This window comes from Phoxinus phoxinus, assembly GCF_949152265.1.
Source record: "Phoxinus phoxinus genome assembly, chromosome: 15".
NCBI classification, from domain to species: domain Eukaryota; kingdom Metazoa; phylum Chordata; class Actinopteri; order Cypriniformes; family Leuciscidae; genus Phoxinus; species Phoxinus phoxinus.
In genome coordinates, this window is record NC_136890.1 from 23,527,308 (window position 1) to 23,553,293 (window position 25,986).

At 36.7% G+C, this 25,986-nt stretch overlaps 1 protein-coding gene and 1 long non-coding RNA gene across 4 annotated transcripts in view; one reads left to right on the forward strand and one right to left on the reverse strand.

The window, feature by feature from the left end:
- LOC307011680 overlaps positions 1–16,971 on the forward strand; it is a 33,626-nt gene extending 16,655 nt beyond the window's left edge. The window contains exon 3 of the long non-coding RNA XR_013800462.1: positions 16,618–16,971. This is a non-coding gene — a long non-coding RNA (uncharacterized lncRNA). The remainder of the gene's footprint in view (positions 1–16,617) is intronic.
- Positions 1,212–25,986, reverse strand: part of ajap1 (adherens junctions associated protein 1) — a 90,476-nt gene continuing 65,701 nt past the window's right edge. For all 3 annotated transcript variants that reach the window (XM_079637639.1, XM_079637638.1, XM_079637640.1), the window contains exons 3-6: positions 10,544–10,631; positions 8,257–8,499; positions 7,099–7,221; positions 1,212–5,864 (exon numbers count right to left, since the gene is read on the reverse strand). In XM_079637639.1, coding sequence (XP_079493765.1) covers positions 7,149–7,221; positions 8,257–8,499; positions 10,544–10,631 — 404 coding nt within the window. In that variant the 3' untranslated portion in view covers positions 1,212–5,864; positions 7,099–7,148. The remainder of the gene's footprint in view (positions 5,865–7,098; positions 7,222–8,256; positions 8,500–10,543; positions 10,632–25,986) is intronic.

Below are 25,986 nucleotides of genomic sequence, written 5' to 3' on the forward strand. Positions count from 1 at the left end.
GACAAAGATGGAGAGACTCAAGAAGTGCCAAAAGCAACAGGACATTTCTGAATGGTTAGTTGGTGAATTGATGTAGCTTATGTGTAGTTATCTTCTAGTCATTGATTAGCATTTTCTGTCTTGATAATCCATAAATCGTGTTTAGGGGGCGGGGTTTATGTCATTTTTAGGGTTGGTGATGTCACTAACCTAGGAGGAATGTTGTGTAGTCCCTACCAGCCGTTTGTTGTAGTCCTTAAAAAGCCATTTCTTTAAAATAAAATATATTTCTTTGCTTTGAACTTTGAGTTTCGTAACTTTGCAGATGTTGTTTATGCTCAAACAGCAACATTACACACTAACTAAAGTTAGAAAAGTTCAATCATATTCAACCACCCCTTTAAGTAATTATTGGTATAATGTATTGACAAATGGTAGCCTTCACCTAATTTCTTTTAGTGTGTCATAGCTGTTTAATTGAATCTTTACTCAACACATGGAATGAAATCTACCAAAACAAATTGATTGCAAATTACCTCAACTTTGAGTAGATTCTGTTTGTTTTTACAGAATTCATATAGAATCAAATTAAATCAGTTTGATTCAGATGAGCCAAATAGGATTGTATCAAAACTGAGCTGCCTTGAATTTATCGTCTGCCACTTTCATTGACTTTAATGAGCAACTTTTCGTAAAGCACCTGCTTATTGGGGTATCCATCAATATGGACAATATTTGGCACTCTGTCGTGTTGATTTCATGGCACAATCCTTTTCACAATCTCGTTCTGTCTCAGCCTCCTGTTGTTCCTTGGAGCATGATGGAGTGTTTTCATTTTTCATCTTGATCATCATCAGAGAAACGCTGCTCATTAGGCCTAGTCTTTTGATAAATGGCGAGACGACGTCATATTTTGTGGGAAATCATACAGCGGTCCATCTGGTTAAAACCTGGTTAGACTTTTTCATGTCTGGTGCTGCTGTGGGACTAGTCCTGATGGTTTAGCAAAATAATACAAAGATGTCGGGAAAACAATCTCATCTGGCTCAGTCAAAAAAAGATTAAATGTTCGAAGCTCCCAACAATCTTGCTCACGAAATGCAATTTGCGCAAATAGCGCTGGATGTGTGGACCCTGAAATAAATGTTTTCACTAAACAATCAGCAGTAATATGCCAGCATACGTCGATTTTCTTTTTTGAATGACTTTTATTTTCAATATCATTTTCCCAGTCCAAATAACACCCCATAATCATTTTACAAACATTTGATGGTGTTTATAGAAAGACAGCCCATTTCATTTTAACATCTTATTAATAGCAACTTGAGAGAGTACTAAATGTACAGATTCATTCTGATGACAGCTGCATTTACAGTGGCCAAAACACAGAGAGCTTTAGAACAAGAATCAAAATCAATGTCACCTGGAAATGTAACTTTACCAATACCTACAAAAAGAGAAAGAGAGAGACTCAAAGACACAAAATAAAAGTACACAGCACTATTTCGACACAGAGACTGTTAGTTCATACAGCATCCGTGTATGTGTTTTCATGTGTTTTCTCGTTTATTGTGTTGTGTACTATATTCATAGATCTTATATAAAAGAAAAAAGAGGTACTCATCGATATATTAGACACAAATATAAAAAGTTAAGGTACACAAAGTACAAAGTTTTTATTTCTATGGCAACAACAGGACATGTGTCAGGTTGTTTTCGACTGGAATATGGAGCAATGTAATAAATTGTACCTGCAGCAAATCAAAAGCCAAAGACCATCTCAGATACTCCCTGACTAAGCCTCAGCAAAGAGTTTCCGGTTTCTATGTTTAAGCGCTTTTTACGGATCTCTGTCACACAAGGAGGAATTTGGCATAATCTCTCCTGACAGCCCTGGGCTTTTTTTTTTTTTTTTTGGGTGGGGGTTTGGGAGTACGTTCTGCACCATATGAAACCTGTCATCGTGAATCATGACTCTGCAAATGTGCGTTGCTAATAATAATAACAATAATAATAAAAAAAAATCTAACAGAACTGAAGCCAGATTCCTGTTCGTAAACATTAGATACTTGTCTTTTATAAAAGAACATGTTCATAGATAGATGATGCCTGAGTATAGTACAACATGAAAACAAAAAATTACAACACAACAAAATAAGCCTTTACAATAAGCAGTGTGTGATTAACATGTCAACAATGAGAAGGGCTCTTATTTAGAAGCATTTTTTTCATATATATATATATATATATATATATATATATATATATATAAATTATATATTGCACTGGTTCAGCAGGTATAATTCAGAGAACGGTCTGATGAACTCTAAATGAATGAGAAAGCACATTCAGGTGTAACGCACAGATGAAAATGGTCAATTGACCATTTCGCTAAGCACCGCCCCCTTTGTTACTGTTGCCCACTCAGACAAGCCTTACAGAACCTACCATAGGAAGTGATTGGAGATTTACATAAAAAGTATGACTTGCAGTTAAATAAATAAATAAACAATTCTTACATGGGAAATGACAAAAATGACAAATTATAGTTATCCCCCCCTTTTTTAAAAAGGGATAGGGGGATTTGGGAAAGGGATTTTCCATTCTTTAAAGGGGATAGTTCACCCAAAATTCAGTCATTAATTACTCGCCTTCATGTCGTTCCAAACCCATAAGACTTTCGTTAGATCTTCGAAGATCTTTATGATGAAATCAGAGAGCTTCTGTCCCTCCATAGACAGCTACGCAACTACCACTTTGACGCGTCAAAAAATTCATAAAGAGATCATAAAACTAATCCATATGAATTGAGTCGTTTGGTCCACATTTTCTGGAGAGACACGATCGCTTTGGAAATTGGAGTAATTAATGACAGAATTGTCATTTTTGGGTTAACTAAACCCATAATAAGGATCTATTTAATTATGTAATAATGTTATGTAAAGTCATGGCTAAATGACTAATGTTTTACTATAATATAATATATGGACATATTATATTTTTGATTTCTTTAAAACTGCATTTAAAACTATCCAAACACACTTCAATGAACTTAAAGTAGAGCAAATGATTGTCTTATGATATGCCAAATGGCAACAGTTGCTAAGGTAGAATAGGTCAGTAGTGTTTAAGGCGGGGCTTAGCACAGAGTCAATTAACCTTTTATCCAGCTGATTTTAATTCAACTGATTCTGAGCTCTGTGTCTAGACTGAAGAGCAAATCAACATTCCACACTCAAACTCCAGACATGTTTATCAGACTCACAGCACAAATCTTCTCTTCCTGTGCCGGCAGTCACATGGGCCTGTCGTCTGCTCAGGTTTATTTTTATTATTTTTTTAATTGACGTTCAGTTTATTGAGCTGTCGACTGAGATGATTTGGAGCCATTTTCCTTCTCTGGGAGAATGGGAATGACAAACACCTGAAGTGTTTTTTAATACAATTTAACCAACAAAACAAAAAGTGTCTCATTTAGCACATACTTCCTCGGATGGATTTCGAACTGCCTATCTGCCGGACAATCAAGTAAACACAAAACAATAGAAACCGGCAAAATGCCTTCAATGCATCTCCCATGAAGTTTCCTAGTTTTAAAATGTGACGCAAATGACCTGGAATATCCTAATTATTAAGAGAACTACAGCTACAGCAGAAACAAGTGTTTTTGAGGCTTGGCACAACGTCTGTAACGTCTGCAGCGACTTATGCAATGTAAACAAAAACCTTTTTCAAAGCTTTTTCCACTGATCCTGTGAAAAAAGAAAGCTTAAAAAAAAACCAATTCACACAAGATAGAATAAAGGTAAATATATAGAAAAACACATTTACACATGTACATAATACAGAGCTTTAGTGTTCCATATGATATATGATTATTAAATATCTAACCTGATTGGCCAGTGTGGTTCACATGAACTGGTAAACTGGTCAATTCATTATGGACAATTGGGGTGGGGTGGGGGTTGACATAACTTTATATGTATTGCTGTCTTCTGAATATGAAAACAGGAATCACAACTCTCTACTGGTTATAAACATTTTGAGTAACATCTGAAAACCTATGATTAAATTTACTCCAAGACGTTTCACTTTCAGTGACAGACTATTGCAAACAACTATTTTCCTCTTTCACAGTGTTTGCCTTTGTACAATATGTAATTGTAACCATTAAACATCTGTTTTTGGGATAAAATTATAGTTATCCTCCCCTCTTATTTTCTATACTTATGTACAGAATACTGCTAGCCACAATGGAGCTCTTTGGTCAAGTGATGCTCGAGTAGTGTTGTGATCTCAGACACACACACACACACGCGCACACACACACACACACACGCACACGCACGCGCACACGCGCACACAAATTGTCCTCTATTTTCACTGGCTTTAACTGGCATCTATTTCCACTTTGAAACTGATTGGCAAGTTCCGAGCTGTTTGTATATTACTGCATTTTTGATTTCTATTAAAATGATTGGCACTAGACGTTACTGTTTCTGCTGATGGAATGTTTGCCTTTCAGTGAGTTCTGCTCAAATAAATCAAACTGTGAAAAACAATAAATAATAAACTATTAGCTTAAATGAAAAAGTAGAACGTAGCACACAAAGAAAGGGACATTCATGATTTTGTTTCAGATTCCAATATAGAGGTAAACTAATTAAATCAAGTTGGCAGAAATGACCAGGCACAAAAATCAAGTAAACATACAATATTTTGTTCTTTTTGAGTCTATGCACAAAGCTGATAACTGTTGAATGTTCTCTTTATTCAAATTAAGCTTTGGAAATAAAAATGTTGAGATTTATTAGCTATTTTGTAATGTTCTAATAGGTAACTGATTGTGTTATTTAGGGTCGACCCTCAAACTAACGGCTCTCTGAGGGTCTGTGAGTCCGTAAACATGATTAACCAGTACATCAGTGATAAGAAACAGAAACTCAACAAGCGTCTGAAGCATGGCTTTGGCAAATCAAATAAGCTTTGAATGAATACTGAATCTGGCATCCACATTGTTTGGTAGCTTTAAAAAGAAAAGAAAAGAAAAGAAATAAAAGAAAAACCCTTTAACATTTCATTGAACTTCCACTCGCAGATTAACAGTCCCAACAGTCCAGTTAAATTAGGTCTGTCTGACTCAGTAACCTCGTTTGTATAAAAATAGAGACTATTCCTTTAAAACGGGGTCTAGTAACAATGTAGTGAAATTAAAACCTGGGTATTGTACTATTCCTCACTGGGTTCATTTTTTACTGTTTTCTTTTTTTCATCTAAATGAATAGTGCTCCATATAAATATTTTTTGGACATTTGTAACACGATTCCTCAGCTATTTCAAAACATATTTCAAATACATATTCATACTTTTTATACAAAAACGGATGACAGATTGATATTGGGAGACAGTCACTGAAATTACTTGATGTTGTGTCAGTAATTTTCCACGAAACTGAACGCGTCCCATCTATATATGTAGTGGCACATAATGGCATTATTGGCACAAAGTTCAGGAGAGTGTTTTCTCCACACAAGCAGACGTGTCGTGTCAGAGAGCGTCCCCGCGGCCTCTCCGCAGCCGAACTCCACTCCAGCACACCCACATGTGCAGTAATACACGTATATAATATATCAGCTCTATATCATCTCTAAAATGATCACATGTCTATGGAAAATAATTTGGGAGTGGTTCCATAGCACTGCATCAGTCTAGAAAAATAAACATCTTCAGTCCATTTCTAGAGAGATCCAACATTTGTACAAAACTGCCAGTTCGTCTCAGTTCCCATCTCTGTGATTGCTTGTCGTTGTTGTTCTTGTGGTTTTGTTTTGCTTTATTGTGTTTTAGTCTTTTTGTGTTTGATTCACAGATTTTCCAATGAGATCCTGAAAGTACAGAAGATTCAATTTTAGTTGAGTTTGAATATTAAACTGAGATCACTTTTTAAAGGGTTAGTTTACCCAAATAATTGAATTCTGTCGAGTCATGAATTACTCACCCTCATGTCGCTCCAAACCCGTAAGACTTGCGTTCATCTTCGAAACACAAATGAAGATCTTTTTGATGAAATCGGAGTGCTTTCTGTCCTTGACAGCCTACGCAACTGACAGTTTGACGCTTACAAAGTTCAGAAAGAGATTGTAAAACTAATTCATTTGAATTGAGTGGCTTAGTCCAAATTTCTGAAGAGGCTCGATCGCTTTATATGATGAACTAATTGAGTTTAGGCTTTTATTCACATATAAACATTCATCAACTCACACATCAGTTGTGGTAAACGGAGCTGGTAGTTGTGTAGCGGTCTATGAAGGGATAGAAAGCTCTCAGATTTCATCAAAAAGATCTTCATTTGTGTTTCGAAGATGAACGCAAGTCTTTTTGACAGAATTTTTGGGTGAACAATCCCTTTAAATAGAACAAGACTTGATAGTGTATAACTTTGTAAATAAACTACTCTAAAAAATATATATAATGCATTGACTTACATGTTACAACTTGAAATGTTAAAAAATATATTAGTAAATATAGAAATTAACATTAAACTAGATTAATTAATTGGTAACACTTAACAATAAGGTTCTATTTTTTTATTATTAGTCAACTATTAGTAAACTAACAATGTACAATACTTCTTAAAATTTCTTAATCTTAATGTTAATTTCAACATTTGCTAATACATTATTAAAGTCAAAAGTTGTATATGATAATATTATAATTGAACCTGAGGTAACTAACAGTCAGCAGTTGTATTTTTTAACTAATGTTAAAAAAGATTAAATACTGTAACATATTTATTGCTCACTGTTAATGTTTGCTCACACAAACTAATGGGACCTGAAAAACAAATGACTGGTTCATTGTTAGTTCATGTTACCTAATATAAAGGAAGTGTTACCATTGTATATTGTCACATCGCCTAATATTTCTGCTGTTGGTGTATGGAGGATACAATTTTTTAAAGTATATGAGCAACATGCAACTCATTTAAATTCTATGATAGGGAACTATTGTTTTTGAACCACGAGGAACTGTGAATTTCTAGAAAGTACACAAGCACTGGAAAACCATGCCAAAATTACACCATGTGAATTTTAGAGCCATACGAAATATAGTACGTACCAGGGCACAAACTGAAGACGTGGGCTCAACCCAAAGGTAGTAAAAGGGCCTCAACAGGAGATCTCGAACCATTTCTCAGACACAAAGGCCACAGGGATTAGCTGCCTTTCAGTGGGCGACGGTCTGAAATAGACAGACAGATCAGCTCTTCAATCCTGCAGATATAAGCACTTCTGTCCCACTCCCTGATTCAAGACTCTCTTTTTTAAAATGGCATTATACCACAAACAAAAGCGCCCACAGTTACATTTCCTCTAAACCCTCTCATCTAGGTTTTGTATTCTGAAGCATGCAGTATTAAATGAGGCAGCGCTGAAATTATTCATACAATTTAAGCCCATACTCAGTCTTTTATAAAGGCGAGGGCAATGGAAGGACAAAAAACAAGACTGCACAACTGTCTCAACATGCTTATCGGAAAAATAATGACTCCAAAATGCACATTAAAGTCTAAATTATTCTATTATTGACGATTGTGGCAAAGAAAAATATGAAACTATATATTTTCAAAGACACATTCAAAAACAGTTTGAATGGAACAGAATGCAGGGCTTTTGAGACCACTGCATTTTAAAAGTTGTATTGAACTTGACAAGCTGTCATAAATAGCTCAAAAATAGCTCATGCAGCATGAGACAATATGCAATGCCAAAAAAGTATGTCTGAGTGTGAATGGCTGCAGTGGTGGTGCATTAAAGAGGATGAATTTAACTTTTCTGAGAAGGTTTTGACATGCAAACTGTCTATAAGGTAAAACACAGCTTGACAGTTAAAAGTCCCACAGTTAAAATAAGTATAAAGAACTATATATATATATATATATATATATATATATATATATATATATATATATATATATATATAAAATTAGGTGACCTTGGATGACCTGGATTGTGAAATTTAGTGGGTCAAATGTGATGCGCACTTTAAACAGCAATTTATACATTTGTGCATAATATGGTCAAGTGTTCAAGTTTTCAGAATGAACATTATTTCTGTCAGCGCTAAACACTCTAAGCTATGAGGAAGCCAAACCCTGTAAGAAAGTACAGACAGGGCTGTCAATGCAGTCGACTCGCTGTCCAAACAACTTGGTCAGGAGCTCCAACATCCCGCCCAGTTGATCCTACTGAATATATATGAATCATGTCCTCTTGCCTGTTTCCATTGTAGGAGGTCTTGTAGATGGGTGTGTGCTGGATCATCTCGTCCGTGTACACCGGTATGCCGGACCGCACGCACTCGTGTGAGCACTGTAAACTGTCATTGTAGGCGGTGAAGATGTCCACCTTACTGGGCACGCGGGCAGGCGTGAAGTCGGTCAGATTCTGACAGCTCTCCTCTTGCTGGTTGATCTTTCTCTGATGGCTGCTGTGTCGGCCATTCCCGGACTGCGCACAACTACAAAAACACGTACCAAATTCACAAAGCCAACATAAAATCATACCTTGAACCGCTGTGTCTGTCCTACATTTAACATGAACTGGGGAGACAGACACAGACATATTACTCTGTTCCAAAAACCTAGTGAGCTGCCTTGCTGTGAATTTCATAAATAGGCATCCTAATTGAAAATGGAACCTCATAAGCCCCTTTCACAGAAAAATCCCGGTCAATTAACGTAAAAATGATCAGAATGACTTTTCAAGTAAATACACAAATGTGCGGTTCACACATACAACGGTGTTCTCTCTTTTTACTGGTAAGATAACATTCATACACCAGTACCAAAATACTGGTAAACTCTGAATTCAATCATCGTAAATGACCTTTAAATGCTGAGCCGTTTTCTTCATCCACCTAGATGAGAGGAAGCACTTTAGAATTAATTTTAGCTACCGGTACTTTTTTTTCTTTCTTTTTCTTCTTCTGAGTGACAGGGGTAAGTAGCCTGGTCCTACCAGACTCTCTTACATTTCATTTGTACAGAGAGTCTGGCCACTCTCCATTGACAAGTGTTAACTTCCTTGAAGGCGGGTACTCGTTGAAGTTTAAAACTATTGGATCTGCCCAGAGCCACTCTGGATCTGCCATAACCAATCGCTAACGTTTGGTCTTGAGTCTCGTGATGTATGTCAACTCAAACTAACGAACGACCTCAACGTCATCATTCTCAACCACTCCCACCCCCCAAGAATATACCACAAGCCCAGATGTAGTACCGAAAGGAAAATGAAAATTGAGCGGAAATACGTAGGAGGGCGGAGCCAGGCTAAGGCGTAAGGGGATGATCACACAGATCATGTTATTTTGCTCTTAAAAACAGAAGATGAATAATAGTTATTACACAATAGTAACTGCAGAGTCACAGCGCTGATGAATGGAAAAGAAGGCAGGGTCTTGAGTGTGAGATGCTGCGCAACGGTTAGATGTTCGTCTAGCTAATTTTTACATAGAAAATCACTTAAATGCAGCGGAACTTACTGCAAACTGCTCTGACAGAGCTTTATGACTGGCCCAAAGCAAACTTCTTATGTCAGCGTGATCTGACCTTGTACATGCTCATACTGGTAATCTTCATTCTTTGTTCACACACAGCATCATACCGGTAATATATTGGTAATGTTACAACTTATCCTACTGGTAAATTGCTAGAACCGATTTACCGGTATTTTTGAAAAGGTCCTGTTCACACATGAAAAGAGAACTCAGTTCAGTATTGGCGCGCTGTCTGTGACGCAGCCGTCTGTGTGCGCGCTTTGTGTGTATGCACACAGAAAATACCAAATTAAATTAAACGGTTTAAAATAGAATGTTTATGAAGATCGCGGTCACTTTCTAACACTGCTATCTAGTTTCTAAATAAGAAGATTTTTGATACCAAGCACCCCGAAAAGCATGATCTCTGAATTGAACATCACACCAATATATCAATCAGTCGTTATTTGACATAGGGTGGGTCAAGCTCCTGATTGGGTGTTTTTTTATTGTTTATTTTCCCATAAAGACTGTATGAGTGAAAAGGGCTATGACTGATCTGAAACACTTTACACAGGCAGCAAAAGTGACTCGACTCTTGATTGATTTCACTGCAATAACTTGAGAACAATGGATACGGTAGTATAATTATAAATATGAGACACAAACTGGTGTAAAATAGTATGTTTACTAATAATTAATTTATGTAACTGTATTTAATTTAATCTTGGTAATGAACATTACAGTTTATAATTATTGTCAAGAGATTTTTCACATCAGAAGATGAAATTATCTTAGGTGCCATAAAATGCTGCCTAAGAAGGAAGCTCACTGAGTTTGGGAAAAAAGCGATTGTGTCTGCATTGTTTGGTAAAATAAGGGGTCACTGTCCACACTGACAGACAGAGGGATTGAGAAGGACAGATTGAAAAGATGATAAACAGATAGAGGGACAGGAATAGGGAGAGACAGACAGACAGAAAGAAAAGTCATTGGCTCACTGCTGAAAGAAAAGAATGTTTCCTACCAGTTTTTAAGGACTAGAGTAGTGATCAAGGCTGCGACGATCATGATGAGGGACACAGTGATGGTGATGATCTGGTGAACAGCCAGACCTAAGAAGAGAAAAACAAAGAGAGCATAGTTATCACTGTCTCCATGGCAACTAACATGAGCGCCAGTGCCTTTTGTAAGGTATTTGATTGCAATAACACTGATACTGCATCTTAACATGCACTGCTCTCTCTGCGCCACCATCACCAGCCTTTTGTAAGCCCAGTCTGCCACCATGACAGTAATTCAGTCGTTCCATTTATTTGACCATTTCACAAAGTCCGGACTATGAAACAGCTTGACTGAAAGCAACAGGGAGAAGATGGCAATCACACCAGCTGGCTAAAGGTCAGCAAACAACAATTAATGCAGAACAAGAACTCTCTGTTCCAGAATAAAGAGAGTCAGAAGAACTATGAGCTACACTGTCTTTCTCACTCCGTCACTCCTGAATGGATAGAAATGAGACCCCGCGGGGAGCCGCAGTTACAGACTTTTAGATATAAAGAGTGCCACGACTTCCATTTCTTGCTGGAGCTGATAAGAGTGAAGGAAGCAATTTTATGGATTTCCCCCATCAATATTAAAGTGTTTGTGTGCGGGTCTGCGAGGAACAGCAGCATCCATATTAAAGTATCTGGGATATGAGAATGCATTACAGCTTGGTGCATTTATTTAAGTGGTTAGTTTGCAGAACCAAAAGGAGTTTCACAGTTCCAACATTAATTTATTCACAGAACCATTTAAGAGTTATAACACTAGTTAACCTTACTACACCTGGCACAGAAGCTTTGCATGGGACTAAGCGTCAACCGGAATATAGGACAGTGCATGAGTGTGCACTAATTTGCTATGCAAGTTCTTTCATAATGTTATCTTGGTTAAATTTGTCTACTCATTTTGCGTTTTTTATATTTTATTGAAAGACATACACTGCAAATATTTGTATGCCACCTCTGTACATTACGAATTCAAGTACAAAGTTTGAGTCTATGCAAATGCTCCTTAGTGGGATATATGGGTAGTTGACATGAAATCCTTTTGGGACATTGACGATTAAAATTATTTAAAAAATATTTTACAATTATTATGCATGGAGTTTTTATGATCTCATATTAATTGAGAGACTAAATGCAATATTTATACAATTGTATAATTTATTTATCACACCCCAGGACCCTTTAAATGAATGAATGAAGGTAAGAATGTGAAACACATACCTTCTTGCACATCTTGATTTTACTTTAAATTGACATTTTATGCATCAACTACCCATTTACTTTCCTTCTGCCAAAAATATCTGAGGCTGAAACGAGATTTACAGTAATGCATGTTGACTGGATTGTGCTGTGTGGAATATTTGCTTTCATGAAGACTGCATCAGGTGTATCATAACCAGGAAGGAATCTGAACAAAAAGTTATCTTTTTCAATTTGATTTTGGGTATATTTTGGGTGGCCAGAATCTTTTTTTAAAGTGAAAACAGTGTTTGGTAGTAAACAAGAACAAACTCAGGACTTTATTTTCTTTTTTCTTTTGGAGATTAACAGAATGATTAATTCAACCACAGTCCTCAGTTTGCAACCACTACACTGAGTCCGGACTTTTTGCATTATTCATATATAGTAATATTAGTCTAGAGATATATCATCTCACAAATAGCGTCTTCTTCCTAATGCATTTTTTTATTTATCAAACAGGGCAGCACATATAAGTGCCTGTGCTATGTGTGCGTTTGTCAACTTGCACATCATTTCTCTTTCTAGTGCCCTTGTATTAGGCGCGTCTCATTTTAGAGTCAATTACAGGCATGTCTCAGTTCTGGCAGGAAGGGTCAAGTTGCGCTATACTGTGTTGCTGAAAAAAAAAAACACTGGACTGATTTACTTAACCCTAGAGACCTGTGAGGTGCTGAGTCCCTCAAGTTCTGGCTGAATAATCAATACCAGAAGAGAAAGAGAGAGAGAGAGAGAAAAAAGAAAGAGAGAGGGATATAAACAACGGAGAGAGAAAGAGAGAGTTAAATGCCTTTTGTGCACATGTGCACGTTTACACACCTGTACATGTATGTGTGAATGTGACGTTACATCAGTTCTGACAGATTACATTAGCCCTGAAGGCCAACAAGCTCTGCTGAGCTGTGCTCTTAATGTTACATTGAAAATGTATGAGAAATGCAAACTCCTCCTATTAACTAGTCTTACTTCAGCAAGCATACTAAAAAAGTTGAATAAATATTTAGCCTATGTCTAAGAGAATGAACTGTAATGTAACACTTATTAGACTTACAATCGAGGTGCTACAATTCTGTTTTTGTAACAAGAAATGCAAATAAATGTAAATGAAATGGCTTTTAAAAATAAGAGTAAATTTCACATTGCGTTTTAGCACTTACATCGTCCAGAAGTCAATAGGTTTACTGAAGCAGTTTTTGTTTAAATTCCTAAAATAAGTTCTGTGGTTAACATAAGCTCAATATTTTTTTCATGTTTTATTCTACCACATAAAATACATCAGTAATACCCCCTTGGGATTTTACTCGTCTTGACAAAGGTGGTTGCTAACAAATGGCTAAATGGGGGATTGAATAGAAGTAGTCAGGGACATTAAACATCACACTGAACAGGTAATTTCATCTACTCACTAGTCCACTCTTGCAAACTTTTGTACCTCAAACTTTTACGGAAAATATTTTTAAAATAAAGACTGAAAGAGTTGTCGGAATATTAGAGGTGGTGGCTTTGAAGTCATGCAACAGTGTAGTTCATTTATAGCATACATTTAGCTTTTTACTGCTGTTTTTACTTGTATTTAGGCTGCAAAGTTCATAGACGTTGGGTCCATTTGTGAAATTATCATGACGAACGAAATATGTAAGAATCATAATCTTTTGTTTTTCACAGAGCAAATCATTTTCTGCAAGAATAATCCTTAAGCCAATAGAAAAATCATATTGGGTATTTCAGTAAGAAATAGCGCGCTCCCTTTTTGTTGCACTTGATCAGTGAAGTCTGTGAAGTTTGCCGTCAGGACAAAACTTTTATGAAAAATAGAAATAGAAAACATTTACGTATAAGGATATAGCTGAAAATCAAACGCTGAATGCTGAACGGCGCCTGTCAAAGCATCTGACATGGCAAGCCACGTTGAACTTCAAAATAAGGGCTTCAATCAAACTCACGTGTAAAGCATTCTCACAGTTTTGGACGTCTTGCGTTGTGCACGTTTCCCTCTGTGAGCTCCACTATTTTTTAGATTAATTTTGTGTATAGAAATTTTCACTACTGTAAAATTACATTACTAGTAGAGGTTTTCTGCACAGCCCGCAAACCCAGCTCTCTATAATGATTTCATTATTAACTATTACCACAGTCTTTGTTAAAAGCATAAAAAAAAAAAATAAGTACAAAAAAAAATCCAGCAAAGCCTGTGAAGAAAATAATCTGTATGCTCCAATGCAGTTTTAATTAAAGTCTCTTTAAGACACGTCATTTAATCCGGCGGCCATCTTTAAAACACCTCTCAGGGATTCAAACGCAGCTCCTATCTCTTTGAATGGGGAAATTCTCCAAAGCTGTTCACCAAGCTTATGATTAAATTTCATATTTGAAATCACCAATGAAATCTGACAACAGCTTTCCCATAAATGTTGGATCTTAAGCTCAAATAGCATTGAAAAAAATCTAGTTTTTCAGGCTGGACCAGCCAATGTGCATGTGCAGTCATAAGCGCGCGTCTTAAGGTGAAGATCTTCAACGGGTAACCAGGTGAGACACAGGGCCCATACCGATCTAAATTATCCAGATAGAAATGTGTTGCCCTTTCTCAATGGGAAGGTGCCCAAGCAACATCGCTCTGCAAACAGCAGCATTGCTCAAAAAGTTGGCCCGTGTATCATAACCATAAGAACAATAACTGTTTCTATAGCAACTAGAGATTCTAACAGCAGCTGCAGTGATGCAATGACTTTACCAATCACTGATTGGCTCTCTTATTTAGAAGGCTGGACTTTTTCCACCATATTGCGTGTTGCACTTTCTCCCATTCATAGTAACATGAGTGCACCGTCTTTCTATATATAAAGTGTTTGGTAGCGCCTTTTTTGACCTAGAGGAAAATTCGTCACGGCACTTGTTAGAGTTCAGGCACTTGTTTACTTCATATTTATGTTCTGACCCTTCCTGATTGCTCAACTGGCTCTATGAGTGATGGAAGCTCGCAGATGCATCTGGGAAATGCTTTCCTCACTTTCCCTCCCTGTGTGCGTTCGGGTCAGAGCTGGATTAATTTTATCTCAGTCCCTGGCCTGAACACTGCTCCTTGGCATGGAGTCCCCCAGCTACACCAGCACATAGGCCTAAACATATCGGACAGCTATTTAAATTTCCCTCTCTCTCTCTCCCTCTGTCCCTCTTGCTCTGAAATGGAAGGCAGCGGGTTAAATAGAGAGAGTGTATCGGGTGATATATTCAGGTGTTTATGCATCTGTGAAATTTTATGAGACGAGCTCTCCGTCCTCGACCTTGCTCTGAGTCGAAACGCTCGTTGGGTTCTAAGCCTGTTGTTTTATGTATTGATTTCAGTTCGAAAGATTCACCCCCACCCCCGTTCTGTCACACCGAACCCATCACATTTGTGTAATAGAGAGCTTTATAATACCAGAGTAGACAAATGCAAATGTATCTCCATTATATTCTTATTACTCCGGCCCAGGCTCAGAGAACAGGACGTATATCACCTTGTCTCACCTGGCCCTGCAATGAGAGAGATAGGCACACCAATTCCAATCAGGGAAAGTGTCAAAAGAGGAACACAGGCTGGTGCTGTGGTACCAGACACCCTCCTTCCTAACTCTGCCAGTGATGGAGTCACCTTGCTTCAGGTGCTCGGGGTGAGCCTTTGTTTCCCTGGGCGCCTTGCCAATAATCAGGACAAAAGAGCCCAACCCTCAGAGGCACTATACTTCTCAAACTCCCCAAACCTCAGAGACGTGCAGCCCTTACACCAGAGAGACTGCTCAACGTCTCTACTAGAACAAGCTGAACTATTACACTTTTACTGGAGTGCTGTTTGTTTAAGTTATTTCAAAGAGTTCAAGGTTTGGCTGATTAGCATGATCTAGTTAGCCCCAGTTTGAACCTGATTCAAAAATAAATAAATAAATCAATTCAGAATGTGTTTTGTGGTGGCGTCGATTCAAATGCAACATAAAATGCAAAACTGCCTGGATATGCTTTTAATATGCTAAACATTCCTAGTCTTATTGTGCATGTTTCATCAGTGCATGTTATTCTAAAAGGAATCTTTCATTAAAATGCAATAACTTTATCAGTCATGACATTTCTTTTATGCTGAAAGTTGCATGGATAAAGGAAAATATATTTTCTTTTAATTGTAAACCAATCAGGCATGTTGTGGGCGGGGGAATAAAATCCTCAGCTTGCATGTAGTTTAGTGTAAAAGATTTCACCCCTCAAACTGAAAAGTTTATTCAATTATTCATCAAGACAGTTTAGGTTCGTTCCTGTGATAAAAACTAGTCAATTTACTGTGTATGTTAAGACTTTTTAGTAAAATCAAGAAAATATTATCAAATAACACCAATTTTATCATCTCTACACTGGTTACCTAGGTCCATATCGATTACAAAGTATTGCTACTGACCTATAAGGTCATAAATGGTTTAGCTCCTGTGTCCAAGTCTGATCTTAACTGATCTCCTATCGCTTTACAATCCGTCACGCTCTTTAAGGTCACGTAACTCTGGACTCTTGGTAGGATATCTAAGTCCACTAAAGGCGGTAGAGCTGTTTCACATTTGGCTCCTAAACTCTGGAATAGCCTTCTTGATAATGTTCGGGGCTCAGAAGCACTATCCCAGTTTAAATCCAGATTAAAGACATATCTATTTAGCTAAGTGTTTTTATAAAACATCTCATAAACTTATATCAGATATATCAGAGCAAATGCGCATGACTATCATCTTTTGCTTGCAATGTTATGAAAAGCAGCTAGGCTAATTATTTTCCATTTGCTTTCTGTTTCTAGACAACTAGAGATTACACCAGCTCTAGTTTGGATTTCAGGTGATCCGACACCTGTGAAGAGATGATGGCAACTCCTGCGAGGACTTCAGATGATGCCAACTCTAAATCGACATACACAACTGCCAAATGTTCTATATATTGTAATCATTACGATCACAACTTGTAATAATTGCTTTAATGAGCTCATTGTTTCTGCCTATAATGAATATATGATGTTAGCTAACATGATTTGTATTATTTTAGAACTGTACATTTGGACATTACTTGGACTAAGTCACCTCTGATAACAGATCACTCTAAATTGTAATGTAGGAACATGCATTTTTCTGTAAAGCTGCTTTGAAACAATACAGTATGTATTGTGAAAATCGCAATACAAATAAATATGAATTGAATTGAGTTAAAATCAAAATGTAATAAATAATGAATACATTTATATACACAACAAAAAAGTCGCTGTTTGGATTTAAAAAGGGAAATGCTTCAGATGGTAAATGCTTATGATTGGATCATTATTGCAGTTATTATTATGTTTGTAGCATGTTACAGTATATGTTTGGCAACAGCCTAATTAATGGAGAGTGTAGCTTAAACAACCATGTAGGAAGACATTAATACATTATTGACAACAATGATCCAATCATAGACTCTCAAAGAGATAGTTCACTTTAAAATGAAAATTCTGTCATCATAATTCACCCTCAAGTTGTTTCAAACCTGTATTAATTTCTTTCTTCTGCTGAACACAAAGGAAGATATTTTGAAAAATGTCAGTAACCAAACAGTTACCAGGTCCCATTGACTTCCATAGAAGGAAAAAAAAAATACTATGGAAGTGTTTAGCAGAAGAAAAAAATTCATACAGGTTTGAAACAACTTGAGGGTGAATTTTCATTTTAAAGTGAACTATCCCTTTAAGCATTTGCCTATTTAATCTAAACAGTAATTTTTTTATTTGGGTCGGCCAGGGTACTTTAATTTAATTGGGAGAGGTTATAGTTTGTCAAAAACTAAAAATGTTGTTAAACGATTCACAAATGATCACATTAGTCAATCATGAGACATGTCCACCAATTAATTCAACTTTATATTTTACAAAAGAAATGTAAATCTGTGTTTATCCTCCACTAAATCCCTGCAATCAATAATACCATAGGACATTTTTCACAATCCAATCAAGTCATGAAAGATCCTGTATTCTGCTGACTATTCTGTTTCAATTAGAAATACATTGAATTATGCCATGTAGTGTTTTCTTTACAAAAAATATTTAGAACCAGGATGTATACAAAACACATTAGCAAAGACCTACTAGGGGCCAATAATAGCAGAGTAAACTGGTCCAGACAAAATTAGGCTTAACAAAGTGAAATATCATGAGACCGACATTAAAATAGGACAGTAGTAGAAAGAAAAGAGTTTTAAAAATCTAGGACAAATATAAAACCCAAATAGCACAGTTTTAGCAGACAGGACCTTGAAAAAAATATATGCAAAGGAGACACACTCACACAGGGGGCAGTATTTTAACTGAAGGTTATGAGTTTGTGCTGCTGGGACCCCATAGAGCAGAGCCCACAGAGACAGACACTCCTCTATCCACCTAAAGGACATTTAGAGGTTTGGAGCGGGACATAGTGTGGATCTGTCAGCTAAATGCTCTATTAGTGCAGCCCGGGCCTGGCATCTGCAGCTACAGATGGCTGTAAAAGGGCTAGTGAGATGGAGTGGAAAGGAGATGCCTTCACTGAGTGCTTTCAATCATGTTGCGGTTTGGCTGGAGGAGTACTCATGGCAAAGCAACAGCTTTGACTTCACATTCAAAAGGAAAGAACATGAAAACCAAAAAAGTAACTTCAGAATTTGTATGCAGGAGTATCCAGATCCATCAAACTTCAATTGAACTGCTGTGCGGACGCCAAGTTTAAATTTGACTTTACACCAATCTCACTCAAAATCACACCTTGGAATTTGTTCGGTGCATATCCAAGCACTAACACCGGTGATTTTTCACAGTAATCTAAAAAGTGGATTTAGTTTTAATGGGAATGTTGTAATTTGATTATAAGTGAAATCTCCGAGAGAAAGAGAGACAGACGGCAAGAGCAATCATTCTTCCATGGTAAAAATGGTAAATGGACTGCATTTATATAGCGCTTTCATAGACCCATGGCCACCAAAGCGCTTTACAATTTTTGCCTCTCATTCACCCATTCACTCATACATTCATACACCGACGGCGGTGTCAGCCATGCAAGGCGCCACTCAGCTCGTCGGGAGCAGCTGGGGTTAGGTGTCTTGCTCAAGGACACCTCGACACTTGGTCCAGTGGAACCGGGGATCGAACCACCAACCTTTCAGTTTGTAGACAACCTACATGAACCACTGAGCCACTGCCGCCCATGATTCCATGATGACTGTTCGCTATTAAAAATGTTCTCTTTCACTGCGTGTTAAAAATGATGAGTCTATGCATATATGCTCTGTGCATACAGAATCTCTGGGGTTTAGGAATCTATTTTTAAATAATTTTCTAAAAGCAATTATGCATTTTCCGTAATATGGGGATTTGCAGTGGAAAGCCAAATTCAGAATCTAAGTCCCTCTTACACTCCTCTTTCTAATGACAGATATAGGAATATACAGTAGTTATTGGGGCATCTTATGGACCTTTAACCTACAGGCTGGGGGGCTTTTTAACCCTTTAGCTGCTTTTAAATTCAAGTCAAGTCAAGAATATTTGTATAGCGCTTTTCACAATACAGATTGTATCAAAGCAGCTTCACAGTATTAAATTAAAATAATAATAAAACGTCCATGTTTGGTAATGCTAATCAATAGTAATATTGATTGATTCATTAAATTGAATATCCCCAACTGAGCAAGCCAAAGGCAACAGTGGCAAGGAAACGAAAAACTCCATCAGGTGACCTAATGGAGAAAAAAAAAAACCTTGGGAGAACCCAGGCTCAGTCGGGGGCCAGTTCTCCTCTGGCGGTTATGAACTAGAGGCCGGATTTAACTGTAAGATTAAAACATTTATATGAATGCCTGGTTAAAGAGATGCGTCTTTAATCTAGTTTTGAACTGGGAGAGCGACTCTGAGCAACGAACAGTATCAGGAAGGCTATTCCAGAGTTTTGGAGCTAAATGTGAGAATGCTCTCCCTCCTTTGGTGGACTTAGATATCCTAGGTATAACCAAAAGCCTCGAATTTAGCGATCTTAAAGAGCGCGATGGATTATAGGGCGATAGAAGATCCGTTAAATAAACTGGAGCTAAGCCGTTTAGGGCTTTATAAGTCAGTAACAATACCTTATAATTAATACGGAACTTTATAGGTAACCAGTGTAGAGATGATAAGATCGGTGTTATATGATCATATTTTCTTGATCTGGTAAGAACTCTAGCGGCTGCATTTTGGACTAACTGTAGCTTGTTTATTGAGGATGCAGGACAACCAGCTAATAGAGCATTACAGTAATCTAGTCTCGAGGTCATGAATGCATGAACTAACTTTTCTGCATCAGAAACTGATAGCATATTACGTAGCTTAGCAATGTTTCTAAGGTGGAAAAATGCCGTTTTTGTAACATGAAATATGATTTTTAAAAGACAGGTCGCAGTCTAGTATGACACCCAGGTCTTTTACTGTAGAGGATAAAGTAGCAGGACATCCTACTATGTTAAAGTTGTATTGTGAGAGGTTTTGTGGGCGGTTTTTTGAACCGATGAGTAGTACCTCCGTCTTGTCTGGATTTAATAGAAGAAAATTACGCATCATCCAATCTTTTATATCTTTAACACACTCTGTCAATTTTGATAATTTAGCGTTTTCATCCGGCCGTGATGAAATATATAATTGAGTGTCATCAGCATAACAATTGTATAATTTCTAGTGAGAACAAACTTCGTTAACGGTTTCTTCTGGCACACTACCGTTCAAATAGAGTTTGAAATAAGTCTTGTTTTTTCACTAGGCTGCATTTATTTAATAAAAAATAGTAAGTAAAAGCATAATAATGGGACATTAATACAATGCAATGTAATTGAGGAGGAAAACTGGAGTATTGGCTGCTGGAAATTCAGTCCTTCGGAAATCATTCTAATATAAGAAAGAAACGTTTATTTTATATATATATATATATATATATATATATTACATATAATTAACTCAAAGATGGAGAAATTAAAATATAAGTTACTCACCCTCATGTTTTTTCAAACCTCTAGAAATGTCTTTCTTCTGAGGAACATAAAAGAAGTTCACTGACATTCTTCAAAATATCTTCTTTTATGTTATGTCCCATAACTAGTGTGATAACACAGAAAGCCCACAGTTCTAGAATGATGCTTTATAATTCAGCAGAGGAACAGAATCTGCTTCATGGCCACGGAATATTAATTCTTTAAAAGTTTTTAAAGTGTGTAGACTAAAAAAAGGATGTGAATGAGAGGGTTCCACTTATGAACGGAATCGTAACTTATTCATGGGCGGTAATAGTAATAGTAATACAGAAACAGGCTTTCTCATGTGTAAACCCTATTTGCACAGTACATTATTTAAAAAAAACGGTTATTTCTGCACCAGTTCTCCTCTCGCAGACCAGTGAGAATGACTAAATCTCCATCAGTTACATCCTTGCGCTCTTGGTGAATCAAGCTACATTTACGTTTGATTGCATCAGCTTTCTGTTCGCAGAGCTGTTGACTCCTGCTGAGTGCCCTTCTCTCATTCATTTGTGGAAACAGGCTGGATACAAATCTTTGCCAACCAACCGACACCCACAAACTGCAAAAATCCAGCTCTAATTTTTAATGCATTGGAGCTGTAAGGGGGGGGGGATTGAAGTCTTTCCTCCTCCTGGTGTTAACCTTGTCCCCCTGGCTCCGTTTGTTGTCCTCCCACACGCCCCACCTGATCGCTGGAAAACTCTCATCGCACCTGCTGATGGTTCACGATTGCCAATTAACGTAGATGTCAAGATGTCAATCTCACTTGACTTCCACTGAGCTACAGCGTTCCCAAACCCTTACTGCAAGAAGTCTGAGAGAAATAGAGAGAAAAAAAAGAGGAAAAAAAAAAAAAGACAAGGAGGATCCAAAGCAATTATTCTAAATGCCTTTTCCCAGTGTCAAAGGCTCCCCTGCATAATTCAATCGCTCTGTACAGTGCGGGAGGGAGGGGTGGTCAAAGTAGACTCTATGATTGTATTACTTAACAGATAATGAAGTTGTCCTGGATGGAACTACTTCACAGCTGTCTGTCAGAGTAGCCTTGTGAGCTTATCACATCTTTAAAAGGTTTACCTCGGTGAAACCGAACGGTCCTAATGGATGAACAATTTTGAGAAAGACAGCACTTCTAAAATAATATAGTTCATGTATTACAATGCAGGTAAGACGCATCCCTAAGGACTTGTGAGTGAATTTAGCACACCTTTGACAAGGAAAATGTCGCCTTTTAATAAAACTGGAACACATCAAACTGAAAGCAATAACTAAAGCAATTTACCTAAAGTCAGTGCACCTTAAAACATCTCACAAACCCTGTATGCGGCTACAATACAAGGTCATCTGGTAGGCCTAAAATTAAGTCTTTCTTTCAGAAGCCAGAATAATAACGTCCAGGGTGGAGTGGCACAATGGAAGATCATTGGATTTGGACGTAATATGTAAAAGTGCATTTAACATATTTGTTTTTTAATTTACAGTTTCTTTAGTTGTCTTCTGTAAAGTCGTAGTGTATATCTATACTGTAACTATTTCATTTTAAGTTTTGTCATTATAAAACCTAATAAGTAATGTTAATTTTTGTGTTACATTTACACCATATATTTTTCAATTAAGTAATTCACATGACTTTTTTATATTTATTTGACTTATTTCCTCACAAATACAATTAAAAACATCTCCATGCCCCATGGTGGGAGAAACTGAAGAGTTATAGTATGTGAGCATTATGGGTATAATAATTCTAGTGAGTGTGTGTGGGTGTGTCACGTTTATCAGACAATACGTTGACGTGCACTTTAAGAGTTTGATTGCAGTCAAACTAAACACAATACTGTGGGTCTTTTTAAAATATCATCTCTGAATTGAATCATATCTTTTCAGTAGCCTATACTGTATATAATTTCTTACAAACTATAGCCCTATTCGGACGGGACTAGTTTTCTAAACGGCTTTGAGTTACAGTTCTTATCACTCGAGTTTACTTCTATGATTTCATGTACCGATTTGGACGTTTTTATTACAGAGGTGGGAGTGTGTGTTTTAGATGTGGGCGTTACAGACGGTCATGTGCTGTACTTGCAAACATCAAATATATCTTTTCATTTATTGTTTGCTGATATAATTGTAATTATAGCAGTGGCTGTTTATGATAAACGTGCATACGTGAGCAGAGAAATCTATAGCCTATCTTACTCTTTCATGACACTGATATTACAATGGGCACTTGGGCAGTCCTTCACAGTTCCAGCGATTTGAAACTAAATCCATATTGAAACTAAATGAAAGCATGCCGAAGATTTGAGGGCAAACGGTAGCTTAGGTAAGTCAAAAAAACATGTGGAGAAGCGTTAGGATAATACAACATCAGCAACCACAGACATTCGCATTCGGACAGGATTAGACTTCTCAGAGGACCGTTGGTTAGCCGAAAAACTGTAGGTAAATTGCTCTGTGATTTTTACCGATGTTGTGTAAGAAAAACACACATTCAAAGAGGATTAAATTTGCAAATTAAATAACGTCACCCCGGAAACCTAGTCCCGTTCACCACAAAAACACCACAAAAAGGAACAAGGTAAATGTAATTAGTTACTTTTATTTATATTTATAATGAGAAATGCAATATTGTAACACATTCCTTTGAAAAGTAATAAACAATTACAACTACAGCTGTGGTTTAGCGAAAGTTTCAACACTCACATGTGAGACCCAGGTCAGATACAGTATTTCTCCTCAGTAAAATAGAACTTACTGTTGTTCATCTACAAAAGAAGGCTTAGGTGTGGATTAGATGAGAAAATGCTTTGAGTGGAACATGGAAATGATATTTCCAGCTCTCCAGTAATTATTATAAATCGTATTTTACCATTGAACACTCTTCATTGAGCAGAGCATTATTAGGAGTTATTTGTATATCACAACATCATTGCAATAAATTAACGGAAAAAATTTTTTCCCAACCATTTACTTTTAACACTAGAACGGCCATAACGGTTTTGAATTTTATATCTGCAATAACTTTGTTAAAAAAATAAATAAAATCCTGCTGGTACCTGACTTTTCCTAAAAGTGTCTGTATTTTCATTTAAAATGTTTTTCATATAAATTACACAAGGCAAAAAAAAACAATTTACCTATTTCGGCCATAGACGGTCATATTGACCACACTGAATTTCGCAGTATTCTTTTGTTACATTTCCCGCGGTTGACCTTTGTCTCTCTCACTGTCAACAGAATGGTCAGTAGTGGTCCTGCGTGTTTGCATATATGCTAATTTCTACAAACAAAAATTATATTAGATTAAATTTGTTGATCAGAAATAGGCTAATAATACCTGACTACGTTATCTATTTACGTAGATATTCTCTATTATATACGAGTTATTAGACTATTTTCTCTGTTATTATGTTAAAATAAAATGTTTTATAATTAAATAAGATACTTTTAGTTGTTATTATCTTGTTCTGAGTTATGTTGAATGGATATGGAAATATAGCCTATCTTTTGTGAATATGCGATAATTACGGTAGGCTACTAATGATATTATTATTTATAAATCTATAATTAAACTTGTTTAAATGTACAGTTTGGTGTTGTTTTTAAAAGATATCCTAATACAATAAATGCATTAATCTCTCAATTGGGTATTTATCATTAAATATATAGAGTTTGGAATCTAGCGGTCAAAATGACCGCTTGTGGCAGTTTTAGTAGTTATGGAATTCTGGCACTTCTAGTGTTAAGCACAATATGGCTTGGATAAATGCATAATTTTGACTTTTCCTTATTAAATGTTCAATTAACCTTTGAGCCTGGGGAGGTGATAACAAGCATGCAGTGCTGAACAGCAGGACGGTAAGGCATTTTAATCAACTCACGCACGTTGTTAACCTGACGGCTCCATCTGTGATCTTCATGTTAATGCTAGCATCTTAGATGGAGACAAAGGACACACACATACACAGGTATGCACTGAGGACGTTTATAAAACCAGGAGAAAGCAATTTGTTCGAATTTCTATTCATCTCAGCAGGTACATGACCCCTGGAAATATGCCACTTGAAATATGACATCTTTGCTCATGGGTGATGACTTCTAATTCACTTACTTTCCACTTATCCATATAAACAATGAGCAATTAATTATTTGTGAGGTAAATGTTGCTTGCAAAAAAATAAATGGCTACTTTGGGTTGGCCATAAATGGAAAAAAATATGCTTTTTTTGTAGAAAAGATGGTGTAGTTACGGTCCCTACAAGCTGTCCCTAACTGGACCAAGCTAACCAGCCAAACCTTGACCTCTCTGAATGCACATACATACACAATCACAAACACACACAAACTGATGGGTAAACAGCTGAATCATGTTTGGTCTGCAGCGATAAAATCTTCCTTGTGCTGTATCAACAGACCCGCAAAGTCAAGGCTGTCACCAGCAGGAATAATACGTGACTCTAAATTATAGTCTAGTCAGCAATGAGCTGATGGAGAGAAGCTCGTACTTGATGCATTGCACACAGTTGAGAAGCAATGGTCCTTGGGGAAAAGCTTGATATAGTTCATCGTTAAACTGACTGAAGGGTTTCTAGACTGTCTTAGATGACCGCTATTAAAAGAAAATTAATTAGATATTTCATCCAAGAAATAATTTCTGTCATCATATATTTGTTCCAAACCTAAATTGCTTTTTTTCTTTTTTTTTATGGGGATCAAAAACAAGGTATTTTGAAGAATCCAAGCTGCTCTTTTTGAAATAATGAAAATGGACAGAAACTAGCTGTTGTCACTGGTTACATAAGTAAATTCACTATATGGTCACACTTTAGATTAGGGTCCAATGCTCAGCATTAACTACTTTTGCCTCAATAAACTCTTAATACTGCTTATTAATAGTTAAGGTAAAGGTAATTAAGTTTCGGTATTGAGTAGGATCAAGAGATGTAGAATATGGTCATGCAGAATATGGTATAAATGCTAATAAACAGCCAATATCCCAGTACTATGCATGCTAATAAAGTGTACCATAATCACAAATTCAAAAGTTCAAATATTGTTTTGGACCCCATTGAACTTCATTGCATGGACCAACTTATTTTTTTCCAGAATGTCTTCTTTTGTGTTCCACAGAAGATAG